Genomic DNA, 25,234 nt, shown 5'->3' with positions numbered 1-25,234 from the left:
ATTTGAACAAGATTGAGTTATCACTGGACAAATGGAAAAAGAGTGCTTTGGAAAAAGATTTATTGCTAAATCCTGAAGATTGATCTTTGAACTAAAATAGTCATTTTGAAATGTACAGGTCAGACCCACAAATTGCAATGATGTAAAATATGCACAATAGAATAAAAAATACCAGAATGGGTGTGATGCAATTTTATTTTAAAGCATGAAAATATCTAGTCAAGTATGACATTGTCACCAGCATTATTTTAATTTTGGTTTATTTTAAAAGACTCAGCCATTGACAGAATTTCAGCAATACGCAAGCTGATGCAACTTTCAAATTGAAAACGAGTACATTAGTATACCACAATCAAATATGAAGGTACCTACTCTGGTCAATCAGGGACCAGTTAAATAGCAGACAGAGGAATTCGATAATGCTTCAGGTACTTGTTTGATAATATCACGCAGCATTTCAAAGGCAATACTCTCTAATCCAATAACTATTTTTCTACGCACAGAACAAAATGCTATGGACATTACCTGAAAACAGACTACAGACTATGTGTAATGGAATAGCAAGTGCAAGGTATTAACTCAATCCAGTAGTTTATAAACCAGAAAGACAAGGCAGACCTTGGAATTGGTGTACGATCTTAAACAGCTAACTATTTTTCCAGATCAATGACTGAAAAATATACATCAAATACTTAATATGGAATTGATAAATGTAATTTTCCAATGGCAACATAAAACTTACAAGTGAAGTTTTCCAGATATTTTCTGAATTCTCCGGTTACTGCAAAATCTTATTGGTGTACTGCACAAAATCATTGCTGGTCACATGGAGTAAGAACGCCTGAACATTTAACATTTTGAAAACCTGTTTGCTGATCGTAATTTGATTTTTCCTACAGAATGCAATTTCTCCTGGTAGTTTTGAATGTGCAAAGAAAAGCAAACTCTCAAAAGTTATACCAATTATAGTTAATTCAAAAGTTATGCCCATGGAATCGAGGTTATAAAAGTGATACTGAGGTAACATACGAAAATGCCTTGAAGTGTATAGTTTTTTGCCATTAATTATTCTCTTCCTATAGAGTACCTTTCCTCGATTCTTTGCTAACCCATTCTTGCTGTGATTTTTTTTTCCCCCTCAATTTCTTTAATGTCCCTTTTGGATTTCAAAGATCTGCAGAGAAGCACAACAGGTGCTATATGGCAGAGTGTAATTTTATAAGATCTCTGGGATGAAAGGAAGATCAAGAGGAGCGAATGGGTCAAGTGAGTGCAATACAGAGACAGGGAAGGCAAAAGAGAATTTCCATAACTAGCTTGGTGTAACTTTCTTTACCTTTTTCTCACCCCTGTATCTCTTTGCAGCGTTGATTCAATCTGCTTCCCTTCCGCTTTCCAGCAGAAACTAGAATTCCTTGGCTTCAGAAGATGCACTGAAGTTGGATTCATGGGTTTTGTACTTGGACCCAAAATACAGAACTGCCTTTACAGATGGGAATGATGAGACACTCGCCACAGCAAGACCCACTAGTTCCAACAATATAAAATACATACTGTTAAGATTTACATAATGTACAAAGACTATTGCAGTAAAAATTTTACACACTGAAGTTAAGTGAATTATCTGTGCATCTATTGGGCAAAATCAAATTGCAATATTTTGAAATATGATTATTTATACATTTATGCTGCATGGCAAAGCTGACAACAATGGTCGTTATGCACAGAATATGTATGACCTTAACAGAATTGTTTTAAACCCACAAGAAGCAGTAATTTCTACAATCCACAGCGTAACTTAACTGTTGGAATAAGTGTATTTCAGTATATGCCTTTGGCCTTCAACTCATCCTGCACACGTGTCAGATAGGTTGGATCAGGATACCCAAACCTAAGGAAAACAAGTAGATTTTAATCAAACCAAGATATTTTTTTCATACACCAGCAATATCGTTGTCATGGGTCAAATGTGAGCTACATACTCATTGTCCATCTGCCCATAATGAGCCACAAACAGCGCAGATGGAAATTATTAGGCTTCTTTACCTGGTATATGCAAGTCGCTCATATTTCACAGTCAAACAGCATGGTGCTCAGAACAGAGGTTGGGAATCAGCGAACACTGATTTAAGGTGACTGATCTATAGAATCATATGCGACATGAGGAAAGTCTTTTTTTAAAGCTACACACGATTAGGATCTGGAACGCACCGCCTGAATGGAGGTAAACTCAATCAAAGCTTGCAAAAAGGAATTAGGTAATGATCGGAAGAGAAAGGAATTGAGGGGAATGGGGAAAAGGCAGGGGAGTGGGACCAGCTGAGGAGTTCTTACTGAGAGCCAGCAGGGACATGATGAGGCAAATGGCCTCCTCCTGTGCTATTACCTTTCTACACAGGGAGACAGTGGTGTTGTGGTACTGTCATTGGACTAGTAAACCAGAAATCCAGGGTAATGCTCTGGGGACCTGGGTTTGAATCCCATCACAGCAGGTGGTGAAATTTGAATTCAATAAAAATCTGGAATTAAAAGTCTAATGATGACCATGAAACCATTGTAGACTGTCGTAAAAACCCATCTGGTTCACTATTCTTTTGGCAAGGAAATCGGCTATCCTGACCTAGTTTGGCCTACACGTGACTCCAGACCCATAGTAATGTGGTTGGCGCTTAACTGCCCCGTAAAGGGCAATTAGGGATGGGCAATAAATGCTGGAACAGCCAACGTCCCATGAACGAATTTAAAAAAAATTATATTTGGTGTACTTTTGAATAAATATACCAGATGCCACTTTCATTTGAGGTGATATAATCCTGGTCAGAAAGGAAGGGCGGGAGACTCAAATTCAACAAACACTTTACAACAAGTAATATCTGTAGACCACTACAGGAAAGCCATGAAGGAGGAATGCTTGCTATGGTGGGAATCTGGTTGGGGGGGGGGGGGGGGGGGGGGGGGGGTGCGCGCCCTAAGGACCCAATATTGCAATTAACTGAAACAGGACTTTAAAGAGAGTGCTGATAAAAACGAAAATGGCAGATTCAGCAAATTTTAAATTAATACAGAAAATGCTATAAATGTATAGCTAGTCACTCAGCATTTGTAGGTGATCAGATAGCTGGTATGTTGAGCATGTACTGTTTTGATGGAGGATGCTCTGCCAAAACATTATAGTAACGGAATGCTTGCCTTCATTGACGGAGCATAGAGTATAAAAACTGGCAAGTCTTGTTACAGTTGTATAGAACCTTCGTAAGGCTGCACTTGGAATATTGCGCACAATCTGGTCGCCACACTACCAAAAGGATGTGGAGGCTTTGGAGAGGGTGCAGAGGAGATTTACCAGGATGTTGCCTGGTCTGGAGGGTGTTAGCTATGCACAGAGGCTGAATAGATTCTGACTGTTTTCATTAGAACGACGCAGGTTGAAGGGTGATCTGATAGAGGTCTACAAGATTATGAGGGGCATGGATAGAGTGGATGGGCAGGCACTCTTTCCCAGGGTGGAGGGGTCAGTCACCAGGGGGCATAGGTTTAAGGACCGTGGGGCAAATTTTAGAGGAGATGTGCGAGGCAGGTTTTTTTTACACATAGTATGGAGAGTGCCTGGATCGCATTGCATGGGGAGGTTGTGGAAGCAGATACATTAACGGTGTTCAAAAGGCATCTTGACAAATACATGGATAAGATGGGTATGGAGGGAAACGGCACAAGGAAGTGCTGAGAGTTTTAGCCAAGGTTGGTATCATGACCGGGACAGACTTGGAGAGCCAAAGGGCCTGTTCCTGTGCTGTATTGTTCTCCTTTTCAGATGCTGACAAGACAGGTTTAAAGCTATAAAATGGAGGATGAGTTCATCATAGAATTTACAGTGCAGAAGTAGGCCATTCGGCCCATCGAGTCTGCACCAGCCCTTGGAAAGAGGATCCTACTTAAGCCCACACTTCCACCCCTTCCCCGTAACCCAGTAACCTCACCTAACTTAAGTTGCACCGAAAATGTAGGATTTAAAGCCAGAAATCAGGTGAGTGCAGAAGTGGCGCAAGCATCAGGAGTAGGTGCCCAGCAGCAGCAACAACAGGGAACAGATTAGATTTAGATTTGTCACGTGTACCGAGGTATTGTTCTGCGTACAGTTCAGGCAGATCATTCCATGTAAAAACACAGGACACATGATAAATACACAATGTAAATACATAGACATCAGGTGAAGCATAGAGTAATGTTGCGCTAACAACAGTAGAAAAAAAAAGCGTAGAGAGATCAGTTCAGTCCATAAGATGGTCATTCAGGAGTCTGGTAACATCAGGGAAGCTGTTTTTGATCATGTCAGTGCATGTTCTCAGACTTTTGTATCTTCTGCCCAATGGAAGAGGTTGGAAAAGAGAATTACCCGGGTGGGAGGGGTCTTTGATTCTACTGATTGCTTTCCCAAGGCAGCGGGAGGTATAGACTGAATCAATGGATGGTAGGTAGGTTTGCGTGATAGACTGGACTGTCTTCACGACTCTCTATAGTTTCTTACGGTCTTGGGCCGAGCAATTGCCATACCAGGCTGTGATGCAGCCAGATAGGATGCTTTTTATGGTGCATCTGTCAAAGTTGGTAAGAGTCAGTGTGGACATGCTGAATTTCCTTAGTTTACCGAGGAGGAATAGGCTCGGATGTGCTTTCTTGATCGTAGCGTCGATGTGATAGGACCAGGACAGATTGTTGGTGATATGCACACCTAGGAATTTGAAGCTGACAACCGTCTCCACCTCGGCACCAGATACAGACAGGGGTCTGAACGTCACTTCGCTACCTGAAGTCGATGACCGGTTCCTTAGTTTTGATGACATTGAGGGAGAGATTGTTGTCATTGCACCGTGCCACGAGGTTCTCTGTCTCCCTCCTGTACTCTGACTCATGGTTGTTTGAAATCCGATCCACTAGAATTGTGTCATCAGCAAACTTATAGATGGTGTTGGAGCCAAATTTTGCCACACTGTTGTGTGTGTATAAGTAGAATAGGAGGGGGCTAAGTATGCAGCCTTGTGGGGCCCCACAATTGAGGATTATCGTTGAGGAGGTGTCATTGTTTATCCTTACTTGTCGTGGTCTATGGGTCAGGACGTTGAGGACGTGGTTGCAGAAAGAGGAGCCAAGTCCTAGGTTTTGGAGTTTGGATAGGAGCTTGGCTGGGATTATGGTGTTGAAGGCAGAGCTGTAGTCAATGAATAGGAGGCTGATGTAGGAGCCTTGTTGTTGAGATGCTCCAGGACGAGTGTAGGGCCTGGGAGATCGCATCTGCTGTGGACCGATTGTGGCAGTATGCAAATTATTGGTCAAGGCATTCTGGGAGTATGGATTTGATGTGTCTCGTGACTAACCTCTCAAAGCACTTCATAATGATAGATGTCAAGGACACCGGACAGTAGCCGTTGAAGCACTTTGCCTGGTTCTTCTTTGGCACCAGTATGATGGTGGTCTTCTTGAAGCAGGTGGGAACCTCGGAACGGAGGGGAGAGGTAGAGGACGTCCGTGAACACATCCGCCAGTTGGTCTACACAGAATCTGAGTGCATGACCAGGGACTCCGTCAGTCCCCATTGCTTTCCATGGGTTCACTTTCAAGAAGACCAATCTGACTTCTGAGGCTGTGACGATAGGTATGGATGTTTCTGAGGCTGTTGGGGCAGTTGGCAACGGTTTGTTGGCTTCCTGCTCGAAATTATGCATGGAGTACAATTCCGGCCTTGGGCCACTGTCTGTATGGATTTTGAATGTTCTCTCAGTGTCTGCGTAGGTCTCGCCCGGATGCTCTGGTTTCCATCCACAGTCCAAAGATGTGCATGGTAGGTGGACTAGCCATGATTAAATTGTCCCTTAGTGTCCAGGGATGTGTAGGTTAGGTAATGGGGATAGGGTGGGTGGATAGGAGAGTGACCATGGGTAAAGTGGTAATTCGAAGAGTCGGTGCAGACTTGATGGGCCCAACAGCCTCCATCGGCACTGTAGGGAATCTATGATTTACAGTTCCTCAATCTCTAAAGTATCAACAGATGTGTGAGAAATTGTTTCTTTGCCATACAAATCACAGCTAATCAACCTTATAGAATTTACAATGCTGAAGCAGGCCATTCAGATCATCGAGTCTGCAACAGCCCTTGGGATAGAGCACCCTACCCAAGTCCACACCTCCACCCTATCCCCATAACCCAGTAATTCCACTTAGCCTTTTTGGACACTTAAGGGCAATTTAGCATAGCCATCCACCTAACCCGCACATCTTTGGACTGTGGGAGGAAACCGGAGCACCCGGAGGAAACCCACGCAGACACGGGAAGAACATGCAGACTCTGCACCACTATGCAACTGTGCTAACCACTATACTACCGTGCTGCCCACCTTTGCTGACCTTATTGAAATACGACTCCAGCATTTCAAGTACATTACTCATAGTGCACAATACTTATTTGCCAGATAGTTCTGAGGGGTGAAAGTTACCCAAATTACTACACCATGCCTTTGATTTGCCAGATGAATTAAAAATTCGAAACACAAATATGATTCAGGGAATCTGAAAATCAGAAAATGCTGGAAATACTCAGAAGGCCAGGCAGCATCTGTGGAGAAGAGAGAAACTGAGTTAGCGTATTGGCACTTTTTGTCAGAAGGGTCACCAACCTGAAATGTGAACTGTCTTTCTTTCCACAGTTATTGTGTTTCCATCCTGCATTTTCTGTTTTTGTTTTGTTATTTATTAAAATTCTAAGCTTCAACGAAAAAATACTATCCAATTCACTTGTACCTGGTAGTGGTGACAAATTATAACCCTGCCTGAATTTCACCTGCATTCATGAAAAATGAATTCAGGCAGAGCGTACCAAGCAAGTCAATCTACTACCACCCATGTTCATCCATCATTGTGTTAATATCAACCCTTGGGAGCCACAAGGAAAATATCTATAAACTGTTGCAGCCTTTTAATGTAATTATTATCAGGCATTAATGTTAAATGGCTTTAATACTATACTTACATTGACGGTCCTCCAGTCGTATTCGTTTTGTGATGAATATCATTCCATGTTACCACATTATTTCTCCCTGTGGTGCTAGATGTTCCAACAGTGAAGATCAGTCTTTGAGTAAAGGCACGTTGTAGCAGTTTGAACACCTTTTTCCCTTCAGGATTCTCTGGTAAATAAGCAGTACGCGTTGTACCATGATATCTTTGCCCAGGGTTAGGATGCTCTACCTATGGATTATACAAAATAATACTTAGTAAATCACCTGTATGCTTTACAGGAACGCTCACAAACTTTGGAATCACTTGAGAGCCTTTGAAAAGTTTTATTTTCATTCAGATTCATGATCCAGTACCTTTAACTAGTCTTTGATCAACAACGAATAGTTTTTACACAGCAGGCAGGAGCTTTGTTTATTTATCTTTCCCTTTGCGGTTGAATGTATCTTAAGTAACCCCCCCACCCCCCCATTGTTCCCAACTGAAATGTTTACAAACATCCTTCTTCTGCTTGACAGTTGCAGGCAATTTCAAAGCAGCTACAACAAAATCAGAAAACACTGGACATCCCAGCGGGTCTGGCAGCATCTGTGGAGAGAGAAGGGAGCTAATGTTTCAAGTCTGAATCACTTTTTGTCAAAACATGACCGGCCAGATGGTCTGAGAAAGCAGGGCAGAGAACAAGAGAAGTTTAGATTAAACTGCATTTATTTCAATGCAAGAGGTCTGATGGACAAGGCAGATGAACGCAGGGCATGGATGGGTACATGGGACTGGGGTATTATAGTTATTGCTGAAACATGGTTAAGGGAGGGGCAGGACTGGCAGCTCAATGTTCCAGGGTACAGATGCCATAGGAAAGATAGAACAGAAGGTAAGGGAGGAGGGGGAGTTGCGTTTTTGTTTAGGGAGAATATCACAGCAGTACTGAGAAGGGATATATCCAAGGATTCACCCACTGAGTCTATACGAGTAGAACTGAAAAATAAGGGAGAGATCTATTTGATGGGGTTATATTACAGGCCCCAAATTGATGAGCAAATATGCAAGGAGATTACAGATAGCTGCAAGAAAAAAATAGGGTGGTAATAGTTGGGGACTTTAGCTTTCCAAACATCGACTGGGACAACCATAGCATTAGGGGCTTGGATGGAGAGAAATTTGTTGAATGGATTCAGGAGGAATTTCTCATTCAGTGTGTGGATGGCCTGATGAGAGAGGGGGCAAAACTTGACCTCCTCTTGGGAAATAAGGGAGGGCAGGTGACAGAAGTGTTAGTGAGGGATCACTTTGGGACCAGTGAACATAATTCCACTAGTGTTAAGATAGCAATGGAGAATGATAGGTCTGGCCCAAAAGTTAAAATTCTATTGGGACAAGGCCAATTTTGATGGTATTGGACAGGAACTTTCAAAAGTTGATTGTGTGAGCCTGTTGGGAGGCAAAGGGATGGCTGGTAAGCGGGAGGCTTTCAAAAGTGTTAATCAGGGTTCCGGGTAAGCACATTCCTTTCAGAGTGAAGGGCAAGGCTGGTAGAAGTAGGGAGCCCCGGATGACTCGGGATATTGAGGCACTGGTCAAAAAGGAGGAGGAGGCATATGACATGCATAGGCAACTGGGAGTGGAACCCTTGAAGAGGGTAGAGGCTGTCAGAGTAGAGTACAGTTGAGAGATAAATCAGGAGGACAAAAAAGGGACATGAGATTGCTTTGGTAGATAAGGCAAAGGAGAATTCAAAGAGCTTCTACAAATGCATAAAGGGCAAAAGAGTAACTAGGGAGAGAAAAAATCTTAAGGATCTACAAGGTCATCTATGTGCGGATCCACAAGAGGTGGGCGAGACCCTAAATGAATATTTCTCATTGGTATTTACTGCTAAGAAAGGCATGGATGTTAGGGAACTTGAATAGTGATGTCTCGAGGAGTTCACATACTACAGAGGAGGGGTGCTGGAAGTCTTAAAACGCATTGTGGTAGATAAATCCCAAGGACCTGATGAAATGTATGCCAGGACATTGGAGGCTAGGGAGGAGATTGTTGTGTCCCCTAGCAGAGATATTTGAATTGTCGACAGCCACAGGTGAGATGCCTGAAGATTGGAGTGTAGAAAATGTTGTGCCTTTGTTCAAGGGCCACAGGGAAAAGTCTGGGAACTACAGACCTGTGAGCCCAAGGTCTATGGTGGGTAAGTTGTCAGAAGATATTCTAAGAGACAAGATCTACAGGCATTTAGAGAGGCAAGGACTGATTGGGGACAGTCAGCATGGCTTTGAGAGTGGAAAATCATGTTTCACAAATTTGATTGAGTTTTTTGAAGGGGTAACCAAGAAGTATATGAGGGCAGTGCAGTCGACGTTGTCTACAAGGGCTTTAGCAAGGCCTTTGACAAGGTACCGTATGGTAGGTTGCTGCATAAGGTTAAATCTCACGGGAGATCTCCAGGGTGAGGTAGCCAATTGGATACAAAATTGGCTTGACGACAGAAGACAAAGGGTGGTTGTAGAGGGTTGTTCTTCAAACTGGAGGCGATGACCAGTGGTGTGCCTCAGGGATCGGTGCTGGGCCTACTGTTATTTGTTATTTATATTAATGATCTGGATGAGAATTTAGGAGACATGGATAGTAAGTTTGCACATGACACCAATTTTGGTGGCATAGTGGACAGTGAAGGATTGCAACAGGATCTTGATCAATTGGGTCAGTGGGCCACTGAATGGCAGATGGAGTTTAATTTGGATAAATGTGAGGTGATGCATTTTGGTAGATCAACTCAGGGCAGGACTTACTCAGTTAATGGTAGGGAGTTGGGGCGAGTAATAGAACAAAGAGATCTAGGGGTACAGGTTCATAGCTCCTTCAAAAGAAGAGTCACAGGTGGACAGGGTGATGAAGAACAATGAGACCATGCTTGGTTTCATTGGTCAGAACATTGAATAAGGAGTTGGGATGTTTGCTGAAGTTGTACAATACATTAGTAAGGCCACATTTGGAAACTGTGTACAGTTCTGGTCACCCTATTATAGAAAGGATATTATTAAACTAGAAAGAGTGCAGAAAAGATTTACTAGGATGCTACTGGTACTTGATGGTTTTGAGTTATAAGGAGAAGCTGGATAGACTGGGAAGTTTTTCCCTGGGACCTAGGAGGCTTAGGGGTGATCTTATAGAGGTCTAGAAAATAATGAGTGGCATAGATAAGGTAGATAGTCAACATCTTTTTCCAAAGGTAGGGGAGTCTAAAACTAGAGGGCAGAGATTTAAGGTAAGAGGGTCCAGTGGATACAAAAGGGTCCAGTGGGTCAATTTTTTCATAGAGGGTGATAAGTATCTGGAAAGACCTGCCAGAGGCAGTAGTAGAGGTGGGTACAATTTTGTCTTTTAAAAAGCATTTAGTCTTTTATATGGGAAAGCTGGGTATAGAGGGATATGGGCCAGATGCGGGAAATTGGGACTGGCTTAGCGGCATGGACAAGTTGGACCAAAGGACCTGTTTTCATGCTGTAAACTTCTATGACTCTATAACTGGAGGGTCAGATTTATACTGTTGCAGGTGGGCATGGAGTGGTGGGGCTGGATAGAGTGCCAGCGATAGGTGCAGATTGATAAAGACCTTGTGGACTGAAAGACAAAGGGATTGTACATTGGGGATGATTAAGTCTAAGAAGGGTGCTGATAGTGGCTCATAAAGAGATTAGAATGTGCTAATGGCAGAACAAAGGAGTGTCAAAGGACAACTAGGAACAGGGAACAGATGGCCCAAGTGGGATGGGTGACGGAAAATCAGATCATTGTAAAAAATGTAAGTAAATTCCCTTTGTCTTTCAGTCCATGACACCTTTGTCAATCTTCACCTATCGCTGGCCATCTATCCATCGCCTATTGCTCCACACCTCCCCACAACAGTATAAATCTGACTCTATTTCCAGTTGTTCCTGACTTTGACAGAGTAATCCAGGCTCAAAACATTAGCACCATTCTCTCTCCACAAATGTGATCAGATCTACAAAGATTGTCCAGTATTTTCAGTTTTTGTTTCAGATTCCAACATTCACAGTAATTTGCTTTAATCTTCAAAGCAGCCAAATGCTTTCAGTTCCTCTTTTCTAACGTGCAGTGTTTGAGTGTCAAGTGCATGGGGCTGAGTGATGCGGAGAAAGGGAAAGTACTTGAGGCTTCCTGGCTTGTATCAACAATGAATTATTTGATTCAAAGTGGCCAGACCTCACAGTACACAGACAAGAATGAAGAATTTGATCAGAGAGCTGGCTGAAATCACTATGCCAATAGGGATCTTCAGGTTTCCCACGGCTAGAAGGGGCAGTTCAGCCACTAGGTTCCCATCCCGAGGGGCAATCTTGAGATTAAACCCTTTCGCTCACAATCTCCAGGACACTTGGTGGACCCTCTGCTCTGCAGTCTGGTAACAACAGAGGGGCACATAAGTACTGGACTTACCCCCTTGAGCCCCCTTGCTGTCCAACGTGCCAGGCCAGGTTGTCAGTGCCAGAGTCGCAATCCAATGTGCCATGCCAGGTTGTCAGTGCCAGGGTGCCAGTGACCCATTGGCCCTGCCAAGGGGCAGGGCCTGAGGGGGAGGTCACGTCACCCACATGCCACGTGGTGTGGGGGAAGGGAGGGGGTTGACCCGTTATTTGTGAGGTGGGGGCAGAAGGATGTCCCTTTTTGCTTAGCGGTTGAAGGCGCTCTTCTGGTCAGCGGGGATCACCATTTTGGTTGTCAGAAAGGAGGGGAGCCTCCCTGTGAATGCTGGGAATGGGGCGTTCTTAAAAAACAGCACCCGAAATCGGTGACGGTGGGTTGGCTGGCGTGCTTCCCAATATGAATATGTTAGCATACTAAAGGTGGGGAAATTCTATCCGGGAGATGTACTTGGCACTAGCGGGAACTCAGATTTTTCCGCTGGCAGGAGCACTTCATCTGAAAACTGAGATAACTGTGTTATCTATCCCTTAACCAATTTGATGCTCCGGCTGCTACTGCCTCTTTTATCCCATAGGTCTCATTTTACCAAACAAGTAATTCTGAAAGTGTACATATACAACATGAACTGGTGCTGACTGGTCTTCATCAACATTTAGAATATTGTACACAGTTCTTGTCTCCATATAGTAAAAGGACTTAGAAACATCAGAGGAGATACAAAAAAATTGATACAGGTGGCAGCAGAACTGAGAGTTTGCAGTGAACGGAAAAGATAGACCTGTTTCTGCTTCTTTCAGCAGAATAGAGAAACATTAAAGAAGACCTGATAGAGCTCTTTAAATTTATGAATGGGCTGGGCACGGCATTTGGGGAGATTGTTCCATTTGTGGGTGGATCCAAAAGCAGAGGCCATAATTACAAGGCAGGGACTTACAAGCAGATCCAATGGGGAAATCGAGAGACATTTCTTCATTCAGGAGGTGCTTTAAGTCTGGACCTTGTTACCATAGGACGCTTTTGAGGCAAATTGCTCATACGTTTTCAAAAGAAAACTAGTTGAGTGCCTAAGAAAGGGAATAAAAGAGATACCGAAATGCCGAGATGAGGTAGATGGTATGGGACAAGACTTGTAGTGCATTAATGCAGGGAAATGTGAGGTGATGTATTTGGCTACGAAGAAGGAACAGATGCAATACATCCTAACTGGTACAACTTTAAAGAAGATGCACAGAGCAAGATACCGGAGATCTTTCATGCAGTTAATAAAACATATATGTTCCTGGCCTTTATAAGCAGAGACATAAAAGCTAGAAAGTTACCCTAAAACTATAAAAACACAGAAGTATTGTGTCTTATTCTGGGCATCATACTTCAGGAAGCACGGTGGCGCAATGAGTTAGCCCTGCTGCCTCATGGCGCCGAGGTCCCAGGTTCAATCCCGGCTCTGGGTCACTGTCCGTGTGGAGTTTGCACATTCACCCCGTGTTTACGTGGTTTTGCCCCCACAACCCAAAGATGTGCAGGGTAGGTGAATTGACCACGCTAATTAATTGAATGCATTAAAGTTATGAGAAAAAAAAAGGAAGCAAGAGAAGGCTTTGAGAAGGTACACAAGAGATTTACTAAAATGGTTCCTGGGTGAAGGAATAATTATGAGGCTAGATTATTCTATAATTAAATCTTTAGCTCATATGGAGTTGAGGCAATAACAGAACAATTACTCACCCCCTGAATGCCATCTGGTATTATATAGTATATCTCAATGGTTTCAAATTTTTCATAGCCGGGAAGATGTAGCGTTATGATCTTGTGAGTCATCCTGCCACCATCAGGTTGATTCCCTCTGATCTCTCCATACACTTCTCCACATAACGGGCAGGCAGACTTGGTTTTAAAAGCCACATTAATACATTCCTTACAGAATGAATGTTTACATTTTTTTAAGATTTCTCGATCTTGAAATTCTTCTAAGCAAATTGGGCAGGTTGTGTCCTCATCTTTAGACTCCTGCTTACTTCCTGCTGCAGCTGAATTTGAATTAGGTTTGTATTCAGAGGTTAAAGATGGCCTCCTACTTGTATTTGTACTATCCGGCATTGTATAGGTGTCAATTTGGCTGAATTGCATTTTGAGAAACTCCTTGGTGTTCTTAACATCAATGGGATCTCCGATTATAACAAACCCGGTTTCCTTTTCAGTAACCCAGACTTTAGGAAATTTCTTTTGCAAAGATTCTACAATGTCCCTTTTTATTATTATGCTGCCTGGATGCGGTAATTCTTCCATTTTTAAATTTGTTGCAATTGTTTGATACCGACACAAAAATTTTTCTGTTGCACCTTCGGATGGCTTACCATTTTTCTTCTGTATAAACTGGACTTTGACACCATCTTCTAAAAGGGTGGACTTCTTCATAATAACATCAAAATCTTTCTCTATTCTTTGTAAATAGCTCCCATAAATCGCTTCAATGTAATTGAGAATAATTTCATTTACTGTGAACACATGATCAGAGGTCATAGATGCATGAATTATTGAGCTGGGGGACCCCCTGGCAGACTTGAAGTCAGAAGGCTGGGTGTACTTTGCTCCAGAGGACCTGGTGGATTCTGCTCCCTTGGATCTGGTGGATTCTGCTCCCGTGGACCTGGAGTCTGCTCCAGTGGACCTGGTGGAGTCTGCTCTCGTGGACCTGGTGGACTGTGCTCCTGAAGGCCTCATTTTAAGTTTCAATAATTCTGTGTGAATTTCATCAATCTTTTCAAATGAGCCAATAACTTCATAACTATTTAAACAATTCGGACACCTTGCTGATGATTTGCCTGATCGAATGATGTCCAATGCCTCATTTGCCTTGTCCTTGAAGATACTTAAATCGATGATCGCTCGGACTTCAGGAAATACCTGAAATAAGTAAAATCCAATGATAAACATACAATTCCTATACCCTTTGTCAAGCATTTTAAATAACATTTCTCAAATAAATAACATTTTCTTGCAATAAGCGTTCTCCCTTCACCCATCTTCCAAAATGTAGAGTTAGGGATTGATTTAACTTAAATTTAGTGACCCAGGTCTTTGTTAAACCCCCTCATAGAATCCCTACAGTGCAGGAGCCCATTCAGCCCATCAAGTCTACACCAACACTCCGAAAGAGCACTCTACCTAGGCTCACTTCCCTACATTATCACCATAATCCCACCTACCTTTTCAGACATTAAGGGACAAGTGATCATGGCCAATCCACCTAACTTGCACATCTTTAGACCGTGGGATGAAACCAGGTCACCTGGAGAAAACCCATGCAAACATGGGGAGAAGGTGCAAATTACACAAGTCACCCAAGGTCAGAATCGAACACGGGTTCCTGGCACTGAGGCAACCGTGCTGACCACTGTGCCACCCATTTGGCAAATGTTCCTAACTTGTGTGGTACAAAGTTAGAACAGTTCAAAAGTTCCTACATTTGGTCTCTCCCAAATTATCTGATCTCATCATGGTGATAGTAGACTTCAGTACATAAGTTACAGGAGAGATGTAGTGAGGAGGAAGATGAAAGACAGGAAGAGAATAAAAAGTGTATTGTTCAGCAGCATCACACACCAATGATGATTATTTGGATGAACTGACTAACTCGGGAAGGTCTTTGGTGCAGTGGATAGAGACCTGCCTTTGAGCCAGAAGATCCAGGTTTAAGTCCCACCCCTTGTCTTGATGGCCAAGGAAGATGTGTTCATGGCTTAGCTAGGATGGTTAGGTATCAGGCTTGAAAATCCTTCCAACATACAAAACACCAGGCAGTAAGAGCGGGAGGCACTCCTGATTGGCCATGCTTGATGTGGAGTGGTGCCCCTCAAGCTGTAAGCCTCTGGCGACAGGCTAGTAGTGACACTGTTCCAGGGAAGAAAATCATTATGGGAACAAATGAAGATCTGTCTTGTGCACAAGTGAAACAACTAGTTAACTGCCAGTTCCTGACAGAATCATCCCCTGCATAAGTCACCTCCTTCAGTAGCGAATTGAAGGCAGCTGTTTACAGAAATATTGATGGAACTGATTATGACCAAAAAAAATCTGTCAAATAGGAAAATAAATCAAAACAATTTGCCCATGATGAGCTTTTTTTCAAAATAGGAGAACACTTAACTATCAGTAAAACAAAATCAATTTAAAAACTCAGGAATTTTTCCTCGCTCGCCTAAGCAGGAGACAAAAAAAAAATCGTTCAAACACAGCAGTCGTAAAGTCATCAGAAAATTATCTACATTATTTGCCCTTGATTTTATTAACAATTGACACTTTTGAGGAGAGACCCGCCCAGCAAAACGCCATTCCAAGCATGAGGATATTTCCAGCATGCCGTACCCTCCTCACTCATGCTTCGATTCATGTTCCCGCAACCAGAGTGCACAGGAAGCTCGCAGCCATTATACAATCTGCATTCTATTAACCTTTTTTATTTGGGGAAAAAAAAACTGCTTCCCCATGTTGTCTGAACATTGAAAATGACGTGCATTCGTCCCAAAGAGCCTTGCTTCACCGACTCCGCTGATGACTGCGGGGCAGAATGCTCAGCGGGCATTCCTGCACACACACACAACCAAAACTCGCCCCACGCAGGGTTCCGTGCGCAGAGGAAGATAGGCCGAAATGTGATGCGAGGCTTTCAACATAAACAAAAGCAATCGGCTGCCGACCCTACGCAGACGCCAGGTGAATGGAGATGGCCCGAATGGTCTTCCTCCATCGCCCCCAGGGGCCTGGGTAAAGCCACACGGGAGCCTGGCTGGGAATTGTGGAGCACAACATGAAGCGAGCTCGGCTGAGAAAATAAAATGCTTCCTCCAAGAGGCAAACAAATGGTTTGGTCACAGGGCGACTTACAGCCGCGAGTCACCAACCACCGCCACTCCAAGCTTATAGATATTAGGCTGCTTGCGATGACAGAAAGTGGTGACAATTTACAACAGACCTCCATCTGAAGCCCCCGAGGTTGAACGGTAGACCCGCCGCTCACTGACGCCGCAGAGAAGCGGCGCTTTCGCTTTGCACCGGCTTCAGCCCCCGCAGCGGCATCGAGGCGGCCGAGAACCCGCCTCCCATCACCCACTGGCTCCCTGATTAGCCACGCCGCCTGTCAGTCACTCTCCTGAGCTTCCCGGCAGAGTAAATAGCTGGCCTATCGTTATAATAGCGGTGTTTCACTTTCGTTTATCGGCAGTTGAACTGGATTTATTAGCTTTGTTTCCACGATTGTTATTTCCTTCTCTCCTCATTCGAGAAAAAAAACCCAATATTTTCACTGCTTTATTCGTTCCTTCAACAGAAAACAGATTCCCAGGGGCAACCCAAATGGTTCCACAATCATCCCCTTCTTTCTGGAGGAAGTGTTCATTAGTTCGACCTCTATAAGGATATGTGGGGGTGGAGTTGAAAATCGTACTTTAACTTGATGAGAGGCAATGGTCTTGAAGTTCCTTTGATTGTCACCAATTCTGCAGTGGTCATTTCAGGGAAATATAAGGAAAAATATAACTTTTTCATTTGTTCTTGGGATGTTAGAATCACTGGTGAGGCCACCTTTTATTGACCATCTCTAATTGTCCTTGAGAAGGTGGTAGTGAGTGATGCACGATCAATTACACAAACACGAGAATAGGATGTAATCGAGGCTTTATTACACTGAGATGTGTGGCCTCCTACAGCAGCTGACGAAATGGCTGCTGTACTGGGAGCACACATTTATACTCCGCCTACTGGGCGGAACCATCAGGCAGGGATCTACCCCTGTACCTGTAGTACAGGGGCCTTACCGTAAAGCACCTATATCGACATCCTATATATACAATATATACATCTGGTGACTACCACAATGAGCTACCTTCTTGAACTACTGCAGGGTGTAGGTACACCCACCACGTTGTTAAGAAAAGTGTTCCAAGATTTTGATCCAGTTGTCGTGAAGGAACAATTATATAGTTCCAAGTCATGATTGTGTGCGACTTTGAGGGAGCTTGCAGATGGTGGTGTTTCCATGCATCTACTGTCCTTATTCTTCTTTGTGGTAGAGGTTGCGGTTTTGGAAGGTGCTGTCAAAGGAACATTGGCAAGTTGATGCAGAGCATCTTGTAGATGGTACACACAGCTGCCTCTGTGTGCTGCTGATGAAGTGAGTGAATGTTTGAGTTCGTGAATGTGGTGGTGATCAAGTAGGCCACTTTATCCTGGATGGTCCCCAGCTTCCTAAGTGTTGTTGGAGCTGCACTCATCCACTAGTAAGTGGTGGACATGCTTGTTACTGCCATGGTAACAGCACCTCAAGCACAAATCAGGGAATCATAGAATTTACAGTGCAGAAGGAGGCCATTCATCCCATCGAGTCCGCACTGGCCCCTGGAAAGAGCATCGCACTTAAGGCCATGTCTTCACGCTATCCACTTAACCCAGTAACCCCACCTAACCTGGACACGAAGGGGAAATTCAGCATAGCCAATCCACCGAACCTGCAAATCTGGTATTCTTGATTCACAAGGGGATTTCTTGAATAATAAGGGGATCAGGCGTTACGGGAGAAGGCAGGAGAATGGGGATGAGGAACATATGAGCCATGATCGAATGGCGGAGCAGACCCGATGGGCTGAATGGCCTAATTCTGCTCCTATATCTTATGGACTTAAATGCTACTTACCACTTACCAGTCCAAAGCTGAATAATGTCCAGATCTTGCCACATGCGGCACAGCTTGGTTACTTGAGGAGTTCAGGGTGGAAGTGAGCACTGTAATTGTCAGTGACTGTTCCCGCCTCTGGCCTTATGATGGAGGGAAAGTCATTGATAAAGCAGCTAAAGGTGGTTGGCCTAGGACATTGCCCTGGGGAACTCCTGTCATGATATCCTGGGGTTGACTTAATTGGCCTCCTACAATCACAACCATTGAATTTGGTGCCATGAATGAGTCCAACCAGTGGAGAGTTTTACCCATGATTTCCATTGACTTCAATTTTGATAGGGTTCTTTAATTTTACACTCTGTAAAAATTCTGCCCAAATGCCAAGGACAGTCACTCTCACCTCAACTCCTGAATTACTTCATTTTGTCAATGTTTGAACCAAGACAGTAATGAGATCTGGAGCTTAGTGGTTTTCATGGAACCTAAACTGGGCATCACTGAGTAGCTTATTGCTGAGCGCCATTTAATAGCACCAAGAATTATACTTTGTATTACTTTGCTGATGATAAAGAGCAGACTGATGTTGTGGCAATTGATTGGATTGGATTTTTCCTGCATTTTGTGGATAAGACCTGGGAAATTTCTATATTGCTGGGTGGAGGCTGGTTTAGCACAGTGGGCTAAACAGCACGCTTGTAAAGCAGAACAAGGCCAGCAGCACGGGTTCAATTCCCGTACTAGCCTCCCCGAACAGGCGACTAGGGGCTTTTCACAGTAACTTCATTGACGCCTACTTGTGACAATAAGCAAATTTTATTATTATGATTATTATCATTAGATGCCAGTGCTGTAGCTGTAAGGGGAATGGCTAGTTCTGGGGTTTACGTCTTCAGTATTACAGCCGTCTTGTTGTCAGGATTCAGAGAAGTTGCAGTATCCAGTGCCTTCAGCTGTTTCGTGACATGAGGTGTAGACTGGCATCTGTTATGTTGGGCACCTCAGGAGGAGGTTGATACGGATCTTCCACTTGGTAATTCTGGCTGAAGATGGAGCAAGTGCTTCAGCCTGGTCTTTAGCACCAATGTGCTGGGCTCCCTCGCTATTGCATATGGGGATATTTGTGATGCCTGCCCGTCCTATTAGCTGATTAATTGACCATCACCATTCATGACTGAATGTGGGAGAAGTACACACTGTTGGAGGGCTCACTTATCTCTATAGACAGCATGTAGTTCCACTGTTTAGTACACTTATAGCTTTGTGTAGTAACCTCACAAGTATGACATCTGATTTTTAGGTATGCCTGCTATTGCCTCTGGGATGTTCTCCCACACTCCTCATTGATCCATAAACCTGAACTCATATAGTGTCTTTTATGACTTCAGGAAGTCTAATGTACTTTACAAATAATGAAGTATCTTTGAAATATAGTCACTATTGTAATATGAGAAACAACAGCTAATTTGTGCACAGTAAGGTTTGAAAAGCAGCAAAGTGATATGACCAGATAAGCTGCTTTTCATGAGCATAGTTGGAGGATAAATATTGGCCTGGACACCAACGATAACTCCCCTGCTCTTAGAAATAGTGCCATGAGATTATTTATGCTCACTTGAGAGGGCAAATAGACAATCAGCTGAACTACTCATCTGAAAGATGTCTTTTCAGTCTGTGCAGCACTATCTCGTTGTGCATTATAGGGGCAGCCTAGATTTTTGTGCTCAAGTCCCTGGAGTAGGAGTTGAACCCACAAAATTCTGACTCTGAGCCAAAAATGCTACCGACTGAGGAAAATGAAACCAAAATGAAAATCACAGAGAGGTAAAATGAGCTATGATTCCCCATACTCTCGTGCAAAGTCAAAATCCATCCCAAATCATGGCATACGGGGTGCCCTCCGCTCTTCCTGAACAGTCATGGTAGCAGGAGAAACGGCAAAGAAATTCATTCCTAATGTGGGGAATTTGCTGAACAGTGAAGCAACTAGATGTTATTGAAATTGTGGCCAATTAGTGCAGTGTCATTAGCAAGGGTGTGCTACGAATGGTTATTAAGTTTGAGCAACAATAATGACATATATATCCAAAGGGCTCATACAACATTCCAGGGTACTTTTCAAAAGCATTGTCAAACCTGAATTTGACACCCAGATCCATAGGCCGATAGTAGGTGGTGGGCAGCGAAGACAATGGGCAGAATTATCATGCAGGAAGCTGAAAGGCCCATAAACCCTCACTCTTCATTCCCTGACACCCCACACATCCCATATGCCCCCTTATGCTCCCATGCCCCTTCATAGCCCATGCGCACTTCATGCTGCCCCATATCCTCATGCCTTCTCCTTGCCCTGAGATGCTCCAATACCGCCACATGCTCCGTCAAATCTTCCAAGCCGAAAACATTGTCCCTCACATCCCCATGTGCCTTCCATGTCCTTCATATTCTCCAATCCCCCTCTGTGCCCTCCATACCCTGCCATAACCCACCATACTCCCTCATGTCCTCTCTACCCACTAATAAGGTAGGCAAATTAACAGCGCAAGAAGTTGTAAACGGGTATAATATGATTGCGATTATGGAGACATGGCTGTAGGGGACCAAGGCTAGGAACTAAATATGCAAGGGGTTTCAATATTTAGGAAGGACAGGCGAAAAGGAGAAGGATATGGGGTGGTATTGTTAGTAATGGATGAGGTAATGCAATAGTGAGAAATAATATTAGTTTGGACTATCTTATTTAAATTCATTTTACAGGATGTGGGTGTTGCTGGCTAGGTCAACATGTATTACCCATCCCTAGTTGCCCTTGAGAAGGAGATAGTGAGCTGCTTTCTTGAACTGCTGAAGTCCATGTGAGGTAGGTACACCCACAGTGCTTTTAGGGAGGGAATTCCAGGATTTTGACCCAGCGGCAGTGGAGGAATGGTAACAAAAACAGAAAATATTGGACAATCTCAGCAGGTCTGACAGCATCTGTGGAGAGAGGAGCGAGCTAATATTTTGAGTCTGGATGACTCTTTGTCAAAGCTGGAGAGAACTGGAAATAGGAATAGTGAAGGAACGGTGATATATTTCCAAGCCAGAATGGTGAATGACTTGGAGCAGGACCTGCAGATGATGGTGTTCCCAGATATCTGCTGCCCTTGTCCTTTGAGATGGTAGTGGTCATGGGTTTGGAAGGTGCTGCCAAAGGAAACTTGATGAGTACATCTTGTAGATGGCACGCACTGCTGCCATTATTCATCGGTGATGAAGCAATTGAATGATTACGGAAGGCCTAGCAATCAAGTGAGCTATTTTCTCCTGCTTGGTGATGAAGTTTTTGAGTGTTGTTGGAGCTGCACTCATCCAGGTTATTGCCTGGAACCTGTGTTGCATGAATATTACTTGCCACTTGTCAGCCCAAGCCTGCATATAGTCCAACTCTTGCTGCATTTGGATATGGACTTCTTCAGGATCTGAGGAGTCACAAATGGTGCTTAACATTGTGCAGTCATCAGCCAACATCCCCATTTCTGACCTTATGATGGTAGTAAGCAGCTGAAGATGGTTGGGCCTAGGACACTACCTGAGGAACTCTTGCAGTGATGTCCTGGAGCTGAGATGATTGATCTTCAATCATCACAACCATCTTCCTTTTTGCCAGGTATGACTCCAACCAGCAGAGAGTTTTCCCCCTGAATTCATTGAATCCAGTGTTGTTAGGGCTCCTTGATGCCACACTTGGTCAAGTGCTGCCTTGATGTCAAAGGCAGTCACTCGCACTTCACTGTGATGATATGCTTGTGCACAGTTTTATATTTAGTCGTCTATCAATGTATATGGTTATCAATGTGACCTCCAGGGCAGCACGGTGGCGCAGTGGTTAGCGCTACTGCCTCACAGCGCCGAGGTCCCAGGTTCATACCTGGCCCTGGGTCACTATCCGTGTGGAGTTTGCACATTCTCCCCGCGTCTGCGTGGGTTTCGTCCCGACAACATAAAGATGTGCAGGGTAGGTAGATTGGCCACGCTAAATTGCCCCGTAATTGGAAAAAGGAGTTGGGTACTCAAAATTTATAAAAAGAAAAGAAAAAGAAAAAAAATCAAGGTGACCTCCAACCAGCTGGTGGCGATATAGATCTATCATGTAACTCGAGATATTGGGCAGTTGATAGTAAGTCGTACAAGAGAATAGTCGCACCAGAAGTAGCTCCAGGAGAATTCACTGAATTCATTTATTCATTACTATTTGTCTCACAATTCATTAGTTATCTTTCCACATGCTCATCTTGTTAATAAATCATCTTACGAGTCAAAGAACTAGATGACCTATGTGCATCTGTACTGCGGCCATAACACAGAACATAACACTCACCACGAGAGTTCAACTCAACTTTCCATGTTTGAATCTAGGCTGTAAGGTCGCTCCCTTGGTCATGGCCTCGCAAAAGACTGTCCCGTATCCGATGAGTCTGGGGCAAGACCAGAACATGTGGGTGTGGTTGGCCAGGCCTCCCTGGGACCATTCATATTTGGCCTCCACCTCCGAGAAGATCTTGCCCATTCTTGTTCTGGTTAAGTGCACCCTGAGCTGCGTTAGGCTGAGCCCTGTGCATGTGGAGGTGGAGTTCGCCATGTGCAGTGCATCCATCTAGAGTCCTCTCCCTAACTCTATGCCTAGCTCTTCCTCCCACTTCTCTCGCATCTCATCCAGTGGTGACCGTACTCCCTCTAGTAGTTGTCTGTACATGTCAGCATAGTTACCGTCCCCTGGCTCGACCCCCCGGTCAGAAGTCTGTCCAGTAGGAGTGTCCTGGTAGCTGGAGGAAGGTCGCTGTTTCCTTTTGGAGGAAGTTCCTTATTTGCATATACTCTGGCTCATCCTGTCTCCACCTTTTAAAGGAGGCGTCCATAGTCGTGGGGGATCTTATGGTTCTTGCAGATGGGGGCCATGGTGGACATTGCAGTCTGCCCAAAGTGGTGTCTCAGTTGGTTCCACATTTTCAGTGTGACCACTACCACTGGGCTGCTTCAATATCTAGCTGAGGAAGATGGGAGTGGGGCCATGGCCAGTGCTCAGAAGGATGTCCCCGTGCAGGATGTCTCCTACATTTTAACCCATCCCGCTCCCGGCTCCTTGACCCATCCCTGTGGTAGCTTCCCAGGGTAGAATAGGACACCCCCCCCCCCCCCACCCCCCCAGCACCACCACTGCCCCACACACACACACACAAATGCCACGGTTAATCTGTCTATTTTAGTGAAGAAGGTCTTAGGGAGGGATCTGAACAGGAAAAGGAACCTAAACAGCACGTTAATTTTGACCGTGTGCATCCTTCCCGCCAGGGAGAGCAGGAACGAGTCCCACCTCCTCAGGTCCCTCTTCACCTCCTTCACTAGACTTGACAGATTGTACTTGTGGATCCGTGTCCAGTCGTGGGCTATTTGGTTCCCCAGGTGTCGGAATTTGGTCTGGGCCAGCCTGAATGGCCACTTCCCCAGCTCTGCTCCCCCCCCCCCCCCCCCCCCGCCCCGCCCCCAACCGTCCCGCGGGTTCACGGGGAAGATTTTGTTCTTACTCAGGTTGCATTTGTAACCTGAGAAGGCTCTGAACTCCCTTAGGAGATCCATTATTTCTTCCGTGCTGGCTAGGGGGTTTGAGGTGTAGAGGAGCATCCACATAGAGTGAAACTCTGTGCTCTCTGTCTCCTGTTTGGATGCCTCTCCAAACCTCCCTGATCTGAGACCGAGAGCCAGTGGCTCATTTGCCAGGGCAAATAACAGCAGGGACAAAGGGCATCCCTGACTCATGCCTCTGTGCAGCAGGAAGTGTTCATCCGTATGCTCGCCATGGGAGTGCTGTACAGTAATCTCACCCACAAGATGAACCCTGGCCCACACCCAAACCGTTCCAGTACCGCTATGAGGTGCCTCCATTTATTTGACTCGATCGAAGGCCTTCTCTGCATCCAGGGAGATGATCACTCTGGAGTCTCCCCCCCTGGTGGGGTCATAATTATGTTCAGCAGGCACCTGATGTTCGCCGTTAGTTGTCTGCCTTGACAAAGCCCGGTTGCTTTTCTGCAGCTACCACGGCACGCAACTCTCCAATCGCCTCGCCAAGTCCTTCGCCAGGACTTTCACATCAGTGTTCAGGAATGAGATGGGTCTATACAACCCACACTCCTTTGGGTTTTTGTCTTTTTTAGGGATCAATGCTATTGTGGCCTGTGTCAGCGTGGGTGGCAGGGTCCCCCTCGATAGCGAGTTGTAGAAAATCTTCCGCAGGTGTGGGGCCAGTGCTGTCACAAATTTGTTTGTAGAAGTCCACCGGGATTCCATCTGGCCCCGGTGCCTTCCACGATTGCATGGAGTTAATGCTGTTCATGACTTCCCCCAGTTCTAGTGGTGCTTCCAGCCCCTGCCTCTTTTCCTCCCCCACGACTGGTGTGTGCAGCCCATCGAGAAACCTTTTCACCTTCGAGACCCCTCTGGGAGCTCGGAGGTGTACAGTTCCCGGTAGTAGGTTACAAAGGCCACATTAATCTCATGTGGCACTGCGACTGGTTTGCTACTCCTGTTCTTCACCTGAGCTATCTCCCTCGTGGCTACCTGCTTTCTCAGCTGGTGAGCTAAGTAGGCTGCAGACCTTGTCCCAATGTTCATAAAAGGTCCCCCATGTCTAGCAGAGCTGGTTCACTGCTTTCCCGGTGGAGGGCAGGTCAAATTTCATTTGTAATTCTTTCCTCTCTGCCAATAGTTCCACAGTCGGAGCGTGGAGTATCGCTGATCCATCTCCAATATGGAGTTGAGCAGCTGCTGCCCAGCCGCCCTCTCCTTTCTGTCCTTGAGTGCCCTGTATGGTATTAATTCCGTCCTTATCACCACCTTCAGTGCCTCCCAGAATGTCGAGGGTGAGACCTCCCCATTCTGGTTGCAGGTTACATACCCGCCGATGGCTTGTGACATTCTTTCACAGAACCCCTTGTTGGCGAACAGGGTTGTGTCCAGCCTCCATTGCGTGCGTTGGGCCAAGCCTGTCTCCAACCTCAGATCCACATGGTGTGGAACGTGGTCGGAGATGACAATTGCGGAGTATTCCGCCCCAACCATTCCTTGAAGCACCGATTT

At 44.8% G+C, this 25,234-nt stretch overlaps 1 protein-coding gene across 2 annotated transcripts; it reads right to left on the bottom strand.

Moving 5' to 3' along the window:
* Positions 1–243: 243 nt before the first annotated feature.
* Positions 244–16,557, bottom strand: LOC140409036 (uncharacterized). Of its 2 annotated transcripts, none has more exons than XM_072497073.1 (4): positions 16,424–16,557; positions 13,177–14,355; positions 7,022–7,239; positions 244–1,891 (listed from the first exon to the last, which is right to left on the bottom strand). In XM_072497073.1, the coding sequence occupies exons 1-4, from the start codon at positions 16,427–16,429 to the stop codon at positions 1,822–1,824; spliced, it is 1,473 nt and encodes a 490-aa protein (XP_072353174.1). In that variant the 5' UTR covers positions 16,430–16,557; the 3' UTR covers positions 244–1,821. The 2 variants fall into 2 exon arrangements, with proteins under 2 accessions (XP_072353174.1, XP_072353172.1); XM_072497071.1 differs by lacking the exon at positions 16,424–16,557 and adding an exon at positions 15,903–15,994.
* Between the last annotated feature and the right edge of the window lie 8,677 nt (positions 16,558–25,234).

This window comes from Scyliorhinus torazame, chromosome 3 (genome assembly GCF_047496885.1).
Source record: "Scyliorhinus torazame isolate Kashiwa2021f chromosome 3, sScyTor2.1, whole genome shotgun sequence".
Taxonomy (NCBI): Eukaryota; Metazoa; Chordata; class Chondrichthyes; order Carcharhiniformes; family Scyliorhinidae; genus Scyliorhinus; species Scyliorhinus torazame.
This window is presented reverse-complemented; position numbering and strand designations above follow the sequence as displayed.